This window comes from Coregonus lavaretus (genome assembly GCF_964263955.1).
Source record: "Coregonus lavaretus genome assembly, contig: HAP1_SCAFFOLD_164, whole genome shotgun sequence".
Classification (NCBI taxonomy): Eukaryota; Metazoa; Chordata; class Actinopteri; order Salmoniformes; family Salmonidae; genus Coregonus; species Coregonus lavaretus.
In genome coordinates, this window is record NW_028159767.1 from 891,347 (window position 1) to 901,077 (window position 9,731).

Here is a 9,731-nt window from a genome sequence, read left to right on the forward strand (position 1 = left end):
AGAACACACAGCATCATGTCAGCAATATACCCAGCATCATGTCAGCAATATACCCAGTTCTAGAACACACAGCATCATGTCAGCAATATACCCAGTTCTAGAACACACAGCATCATGTCTGCAATATACCCAGTTCTAGAATACACAGCATCATGTCAGCAATATACCCAGCATCATGTCAGCAATATACCCAGTTCTAGAACACACAGCATCATGTCAGCAATATACCCAGTTCTAGAACACACAGCATCATGTCTGCAATATACCCAGTTCTAGAATACACAGCATCATATCAGCAATATAACCAGTTCTAGAATACACAGCATCATGTCAGCAATATAACCAGTTCTAGAATACACAGCATCATGTCAGCAATATACCCAGCATCATGTCAGCAATATACCCAGTTCTAGAACACACAGCATCATATCAGCAATATACCCAGTTCTAGAACACACAGCATCATGTCAGCAATATACCCAGTTCTAGAACACACAGCATCATATCAGCAATATACCCAGTTCTAGAACACACAGCATCATGTCAGCAATAAACCCAGTTCTAGAATACACAGCATCATGTCAGCAATATACACAGTTCTAGAATACACAGCATCATGTCAGCAATATACCCAGTTCTAGAATACACAGCATCATGTCAGCAATATACCCAGTTCTAGAATACACAGCATCATGTCAGCAATATACCCAGTTCTAGAATGCACATCATCATTTCAGCAATATACCCAGTTCTAGAATACACAGCATCATGTCAGCAATATACCCAGTTCTAGAATACACAGCATCATGTCAGCAATATACCCAGTTCTAGAATGCACATCATCATTTCAGCAATATACCCAGTTCTAGAATACACAGCATCATTTCAGCAATATACCCAGTTCTAGAATACACAGCATCATGTCAGCAATATACACAGTTCTAGAACACACAGCATCATGTCAGCAATATACCCAGTTCTAAAATACACACCATAATTTCAGCAATATACCCAGTTCTAGAATAAACAGCATCATGTCAGCAATATACCCAGTTCTAGAATACACAGCATCATGTCAGCAATATACCCAGTTCTAGAATACACAGCATCATGTCAGCAATATACCCAGTTCTAGAATACACAGCATCATGTCAGCAATATACCCAGTTCTAGAATGCACATCATCATTTCAGCAATATACCCAGTTCTAGAATACACAGCATCATGTCAGCAATATACCCAGTTCTAGAATGCACATCATCATTTCAGCAATATACCCTGTTCTAGAATACACAGCATCATGTCAGCAATATACCCAGTTCTAGAACACACAGCATCATGTCAGCAATATACCCAGTTCTAGAATACACAGCATCATGTCAGCAATATACCTGATTCTAGAATACACAGCATCATTTCAGAAATATACCCAGTTCTAGAATACACAGCATAATTTCAGCAAATATACCCAGTTCTAGAATACACAGCATCATCTCAGCAATATATATTAAGTTCTACAATAAACAGCATCATTTCAGCAATAAACCCAGTTCTAGAACCAACCGCATCATTTTCAGCAATATACCCAGTTCTAGAACACACATTATCATGTCAGCAATATACCCAGTTCTAGAACACACATTATCATGTCAGCAATATACCCTGTTCTAGAATATACAGCATCATGTCAGCAATATACCCAGTTCTAGAACACACAGCATCATGTCAGCAATATACCCAGTTCTAGAATACACAGCATCATGTCAGCAATATGCCCAGTTCTTGAATACACAGCATTATGTCAGCAATATACCCAGTTCTAGAATACTGTCACGTTCGTTGAGTAAAGGATCGGACCAAGGTGCCGCGTGGTATGCGTACATGGTCGTTTATTATTATAAACACAGACAAAATAACAAAATCCAACAGAACGTGAAGTTCAAGAGGCTAAACATCCAACAAGCCAAACAGAAACAAGTTCCCACAACATAAGTTGGGAAAATGGCTGCCTAAGTATGATTCCCAATCAGAGACAATGATCGACAGATGCCTCTGATTGGGAACCACACCCGGCCAACTCAGAAATAGATAAACTAGATTATCTAGCATTCACACCCTGACCAAACTAACTAGAGAAATAGCAGGGCTCTCAAGGTCAGGGTGTGACAAATACACAGCATCATTTCAGTAATATACCCAGTTCTAGAATATACAGCATCATGTCAGCAATATACCCTGTTCTAAAATACACACCATAATTTCAGCAATATACCCAGTTCTAGAATACACAGCATCATGTCAGCAATATACCCAGTTCTAGAATACACAGCATCATTTCACCAATATACCCAGTTCTAAGAAAAGGAAGATATTGTGAACCATATCGAAGGGCTGCGTCCAAAATGGCATCCGATTCCCAATATAGTGCATTAAATTTGACAAGAAGTAGTAGGTCCTGGTTAAAAGTAGTACTATAGAGGGAATAGGGTACCCCTTGGAACATAGCCCTTGATAAGAGGAGTTTGTTTTGTTTCAGAGCAGGGTGGAGATGGTGAATGGAGGATGATGTGTTTCAGAGCAGGGTGGAGGTGGTGAATGGAGGATGTTGTGTTTAAGAGCAGGGTGGAGATGGTGAATGGAGGATGATGTGTTTCAGAGCAGGGTGGAGGTGGTGAATGGAGGATGATGTGTTTCAGAGCAGGGTGGAGATGGTGAATGGAGGATGTTATGTTTCAGAGCAGGGTGGAGGTGGTGAATGGAGGATGATGTGTTTAAGAGCAGGGTGGAGATGGTGAATGGAGGATGTTGTGTTTCAGAGCAGGGTGGAGATGGTGAATGGAGGATGATGTGTTTCAGAGCAGGGTGGAGATGGTGAATGGAGGATGTTGTGTTTAAGAGCAGGGTGGAGATGGTGAATGGAGGATGATGTGTTTCAGAGCAGGGTGGAGGTGGTGAATGGAGGATGATGTGTTTCAGAGCAGGGTGGAGATGGTGAATGGAGGATGTTGTGTTTAAGAGCAGGGTGGAGATGGTGAATGGAGGATGATGTGTTTCAGAGCAGGGTGGAGGTGGTGAATGGAGGATGATGTGTTTCAGAGCAGGGTGGAGATGGTGAATGGAGGATGATGTGTTTCAGAGCAGGGTGGAGATGGTGATTGGAGGATGATGTGTTTCAGAGCAGGGTGGAGATGGTGAATGGAGGATGATGTGTTTCAGAGCAGGGTGGAGGTGGTGAATGGGGAACTAATCATCCAGAAGGTCCAGCAGACTGACTCTGGGATGTACCAGTGTGTCGCTGAGAACAAATACGGAGCCATCTACTCCAGCGCAGAACTCAGCATCTCAGGTACGCTATCGTTTTCTCCTGTTGTTTTTTTATTTCTTTTTACACTATGTGTATGTCTTTAGTTATTGGTACTAATTGGAAATTAATACAATAAAAAAAATGTAAACTGTGAAAAGCCCCACTGCAAACCAGGGTTGGAGTCTATTCCATTTCAATTCAGGAAATAAACTGAAATTCAAATGTTTATCATTGCTTGGAATTGGAATTTCAGTTTGCTTCCTGAACCAACCACAGCTGCATACCCACCCACTATCTCAGGTTTGTTGCTGCTTGTCATTATGTTAAAGGGAAGGTTTCTCCGGTGTGTTTGTCATTATGTTAAAGGGAAGGTTTGTTCTGTTGTGTTTGTCATTATGCTAAAGGTAAGGTTTGTTCTGCTGTGTTGGTTATATGATGTGAAAGGGAAGATTTGTTCTGCTGTGTTGGTTATGATGCTAAAGGGAAGATTTGTTCTGCTGTGTTGGTTATGATGTGAAAGGGAAGGTATTTTCTGGTGAGTAAAATGCAGTGCAGAGAATGTAAATGGGTTTATTGCTCAACAATAGATAGCTTTTTGGAGTGAATAAAACTTTAAAATGGCCTGTTTATCCACATAAAGGTACATTTAAAATGGCCTGTTTATCCACATGAAGGTACATTTAAAATGGCCTGTTTATCCACATGAAGGTACATTTAAAATGGCCTGTTTATCCACATGAAGGTACATTTAAAATGGCCTGTTTATCCACATAAAGGTACATTAAAAATGGCCTGTTTATCCACATGAAGGTACATTTAAAATGGCCTGTTTATTCATAAAGGTAAATAAAAAATTGCCTGTTTATCCATAAAGGTAAATAAAAAATTGCCTGTTTATCCATAAAGGTAAATAAAAAATGGCCTGTTTATCCATAAAGGTAAATAAAAAATTGCCTGTTTATCCATAAAGGTAAATAAAAAATGGCCTGTTTATCCATAAAGGTAAATAAAAAATGGCCTGTTTATCCATAAAGGTAAATAAAAAAATGGCCTGTTTATCCACACATGTAAGCCCAATCTTTTCTTTGACTCTATAAACAGTGAAACTGCCATGTGACATTGAATAGGCCACAGCCTGATAAAGGAGAAAGAAAGCAACACAAGAGAATAAAACTACATGTTGAGAAGGCTAATTGGCAATCAATGGAGCCTGATTGAACCTGAACACTGGTTGGCATGAATAAAATAAAATCAGAGGATATGTCCCAAAGGGCACCCTATTCCTTATATAGTGCACTAACCCCATAGGGCTCTGGTCGAAAGTAGTCCACTATGTCCATAAGGCTCTGGTCTAAAGTAGTGCACTACTTTAGGGAAAAGAGTTCCATTTGGGATGCATCCAGAGCCTTGTGGTTATATGAGATGCATCAGATTGATGGTTGGCAGCCCGGAGTAGTTCATTTTGTCTCTGTTTTAGAGGAATGGAAAACAGAGACTTTAAGGGTTAGATGCTCAAGGGGAAAGAAGACAGGAGGAGTAAGGAGAAAGATGTTGGTGATGTATCTATCCTGAACGACCACAACACCAGTGCACAATATTTCGTGTTTTGTACAATGTAAAGCTTTTTGTCTGCCCTGCAGTATTCAGCGGTAGGCTTCTATTAAAGCTGTTTGTCTGCCCTGCAGTATACACTGGTAGGCTTCTATTAAAGCTGTTTGTCTGCCCTGCAGTATACACTGGTAGGCTTCTATTAAAGCTGTTTGTCTGTCCTGCAGTATACACTGGTAGGCTTCTATTAAAGCTGTTTGTCTGCCCTGCAGTATTCAGCGGTAGGCTTCTATTAAAGCTGTTTGTCTGCCCTGCAGTATACACTGGTAGGCTTCTATTAAAGCTGTTTGTCTGTCCTGCAGTATACACTGGTAGGCTTCTATTAAAGCTGTTTGTCTGTCCTGCAGTATACACTGGTAGGCTTCTATTAAAGCTGTTTGTCTGCCCTACAGTATACACTGGTAGGCTTCTATTAAAGCTGTTTGTCTGTCCTGCAGTTTTCACTGGTAGTCTTCTATTAAAGCTGTTTGTCTGTCCTGTAGTTTTCACTGGCAGGCTTCTATTAAAGATGTTTGTCTGTCCTGCAGTTTTCACTGGCAGGCTTCTATTAAAGCTGTTTGTCTGTCCTGCAGTTTTCACTGGCAGGCTTCTATTAAAGCTGTTTGTCTTCCCTGCAGTTTTCACTGGCAGGCTTCTATTAAAGCTGTGTGTCTGTTCTGCAGTTTTCACTGGAAGGCTTCTATTAAAGCTGTTTGTCTGTCCTGCAGTATACACTGGTAGGCTTCTATTAAAGCTGTTTGTCTGTCCTGCAGTTTTCACTGATATGCTTCTATTAAAGCTGTTTGTCTGTCCTGCAGTATACACTGATATGCTTCTATTAAAGCTGTTTGTCTGTCCTGCAGTATACACTGGTAGGCTTCTATTAAAGCTGTTTGTCTGTCCTGCAGTATACACTGGTAGGCTTCTATTAAAGCTGTTTGTCTGACCTGCAGTATACACTGGTAGTCTTCTATTAAAGCTGTTTGTCTGCCCTGCAGTATACACTGGTAGGCTGCTATTAAAGCTGTTTGTCTGCCCTGCAGTTTTCACTGGTAGGCTTCTATTAAAGCTGTTTGTCTGTCCTGCAGTTTTCACTGATATGCTTCTATTAAAGCTGTTTGTCTGTCCTGCAGTGTACACTGATATGCTTCTATTAAAGCTGTTTGTCTGTCCTGCAGTATACACTGGTAGGCTTCTATTAAAGCTGTTTGTATGTCCTGCAGTATACACTGGTAGGCTTCTATTAAAGCTGTTTGTCTGCCCTGCAGTATACACTGGTAGGCTTCTATTAAAGCTGTTTGTCTGCCCTGCAGTATACACCGATAGGCTTCTATTAAAGCTGTTTGTCTGCCCTGCACTATACACTGGTAGGCTTCTATTAAAGCTGTTTGTCTGCCCTGCAGTATACACTGGTAGGCTTCTATTAAAGCTGTTTGTCTGTCCTGCATTATACACTGGTAGGCTTCTATTAAAGCTGTTTGTCTGCCCTGCAGTTTTCACTGGTAGGCTTCTATTAAAGCTGTGTGTCTGTCCTGCAGTATACACTGGTAGGCTTCTATTAAAGCTGTTTGTCTGTCCTGCAGTATACACTGGTAGGCTTCTATTAAAGCTGTTTGTCTGCCCTGCAGTTTTCACTTGTAGGCTTCTATTAAAGCTGTTTGTCTGTCCTGCAGTATACACTGGTAGGCTTCTATTAAAGCTGTTTGTCTGTCCTGCAGTATACACTGGTAGGCTTCTATTAAAGCTGTTTGTCTGCCCTGCAGTATACACTGGTAGGCTTCTATTAAAGCTGTTAGTCTGCCCTGCAGTATACACTGGTAGGCTTCTATTAAAACTGTTTGTCTGCCCTGCAGTATACACTGGTAGGCTTCTATTAAAGCTGTTTGTCTGTCCTGCAGTATACACTGGTAGGCTTCTATTAAAGCTGTTTGTCTGCCCTGCAGTATACACTGGTGGGCTTCTATTAAAGCTGTTTGTCTGTCCTGCAGTATACACTGGTAGGCTTCTATTAAAGCTGTTTGTCTGCCCTGCAGTATACACTGGTATGCTTCTATTAAAGTTGTTTGTCTGCCCTGCAGTATACACTGGTAGGCTTCTATTAAAGCTGTTTGTCTGCCCTGCAGTATACACTGGTAGGCTTCTATTAAAGCTGTTTGTCTGCCCTGCAGTATACACTGGTAGGCTTCTATTAAAGCTGTTTGTCTGCCCTGCAGTATACACTGGTAGGCTTCTATTAAAGCTGTTTGTCTGTCCTGCAGTATACACTGGTAGGCTTCTATTAAAGCTGTTTGTCTGCCCTGCAGTTTTCACTGGTAGGCTTCTATTAAAGCTGTTTGTCTGCACTGCAGTATACACTGGTAGGCTTCTATTAAAGCTGTTTGTCTGTCCTGCAGTATACACTGGTAGGCTTCTATTAAAGCTGTTTGTCTGCCCTGCAGTATACACTGGTAGGCTTCTATTAAAGCTGTTAGTCTGCCCTGCAGTATACACTGGTAGTCTTCTATTAAAGCTGTTTGTCTGTCCTGCAGTATACACTGGTAGGCTTCTATTAAAGCTGTTTGTCTGCCCTGCAGTTTTCACTGGTAGGCTTCTATTAAAGCTGTTTGTCTGTCCTGCAGTACACACTGGTAGGCTTCTATTAAAGCTGTTTGTCTGTCCTGCAGTTTTCACTGGTAGGCTTCTATTAAAGCTGTTTGTCTGTCCTGCAGTATACACTGGTAGGCTTCTATTAAAGCTGTTTGTCTGTCCTGCAGTATACACTGGTAGGCTTCTATTAAAGCTGCTTGTCTGCCCTGCAGTATACACTGGTAGGCTTCTATTAAAGCTGTTTGTCTGTCCTGCAGTATACACTGGTAGGCTTCTATTAAAGCTGTTTGTCTGTCCTGCAGTATACACTGGTAGGCTTCTATTAAAGCTGTTTGTCTGCCCTGCTGTATACACTGGTAGGCTTCTATTAAGGCTGTCAGCTCAACCTTGTGTATGTGTCAGAGTAACATATTGACCAAATGACAAAAGCACAGAATTGCATCTTGCTTGTTGAAAGCTCCTTTAGTTCAGAGAGTAGATAAAACACAACACGCTGTCTGTGCAAGAAACATTAAAGATGTGCAAGAAACATTAAAGATGTGCAAGAAACATTAAAGATGTGCAAGAAACATTAAAGATGTGCAAGAAACATTAAAGATGTGCAAGAAACAGTAAAGATGTGCAAGAAACATTAAAGATGTGCAAGAAACATTAAAGATGTGCAAGAAACATTAAAGATGTGCAAGAAACATTAAAGATGTGCAAGAAACAGTAAAGATGTGCAAGAAACATTAAAGATGTGCAAGAAACATTAAAGATGTGCAAGAAACAGTAAAGATGTGCAAGAAACATTAAAGATGTGCAAGAAACAGTAAAGATGTGCAAGAAACATTAAAGATGTGCAAGAAACATTAAAGATGTGCAAGAAACAGTAAAGATGTGCAAGAAACATTAAAGATGTGCAAGAAACATTAAAGATGTGCAAGAAACATTAAAGATGTGCAAGAATAATTTAGTATGTGCGAGGAACATTTACACTGAACAACAATATAAATGCAACATATAAAGTGTTGGTCACAAGTTTCATGAGCTGAAATAAAAGATCCCAGAAATGTTCCATATGCACAAAAAGCGTATAGCTCTCAAAAGTTGTGTACAAATTTGCTTCCATCCCGGTTAGTGAGCATTTCTCCTTTGCCAAGATAATCCATCCAACTGACAGGTGTGGCATATCAAGAAGCTGATTAAACAGCATGATCATTACCTTGTGCTGGGGACAATAAAAGGCCACTCTAAAATGTGCAGTTTTGTCACACAACACAACGCCACAGATGTCTCAAGATTTGAAGGAGCGTGTAATTGGCATGCTGACTGAAGGAATGTCCACCAGCGCTGTGGCCAGATAATGTAATGTTAATTGCTCTACCATAAGCCACCTTCAACATCGTTTTTATAGAATTTGGCAGTACACTGAATCCTGGTTTCAACCGTACCGGGCAGATGGCAGACGTCGTGTGGGCGAGCGGTTTGCTGATGTCAACGTTGTGAACAGAGTACCCCATGGTGGCGGTGGGGTTATGGAATGGGCAGGCATAAGCTACGGACAACGAACACAATTGCATTTTATCGATGGAAATGTGCATGCACAGAGATACCGTGACGAGATCCTGAGGCTGCCATCACCTCATGTTTCAGCATGATAATGCACGGCCCCATGTCGCAAGATCTGTACACCATTCCTGGAAGCTGAAAATGTCCCAGTTCTTCCATGGCCTGCATACTCACCAGATATGTTACCCATTGAGCATGTTTGGGATGCTCTTGATCTACGTGTACGACAGCTTGTTCCCGCCAATATCCAGCAATTTCGCACAGCCATTGAAGAGGAGAGGGACAACATTCCACAGGCCACAATCAACAGCCTGATCAACTCTATGCGAAGGAGATGTGTCTTGCAGCATGGCGCAGTGGTCACACCAGATACTGACTGGTTTTCTGATTCACACCCCTACCCCTACAACAGATGCAGATCTGTATTCCCAGTCATGTGAAATCCATAGATTAGGGCCTAATGCATTTATTTCAATTGACTGATTTCCTTATATGAACTGTAACTCAGTAAAATCTTTGAAATTGTGGCTTCTTGTGTTTATATTTTTGTTCAGTGTTGTTCTTTGGAGATACTGCTTGTCAGCTGTGACAGTATCTCTGGTGAATTCAAAGGCCTGAGAGAAATGATAGAAGTCTACCTCTCTCTCTCTCTCTCTCTCTCTCTCTCTCCACATCTCTCATCTCCTCTCCTCTCCTCTCCTCT

General features: G+C 41.1%; 1 protein-coding gene across 1 annotated transcript in view; it reads left to right on the forward strand.

Annotated features, from left to right (window-relative positions):
* The window catches only part of LOC311122463 (contactin-5-like), a gene marked incomplete at both ends in the record, with an annotated part of 297,075 nt that extends 293,729 nt beyond the window's left edge, over positions 1 to 3,346 (forward strand). Inside the window, one exon of the mRNA XM_084196816.1 lies at positions 3,217 to 3,346. Within this exon, the coding sequence (XP_084052942.1) occupies positions 3,217 to 3,346 (130 nt within the window). The remainder of the gene's footprint in view (positions 1 to 3,216) is intronic.
* Between the last annotated feature and the right edge of the window lie 6,385 nt (positions 3,347 to 9,731).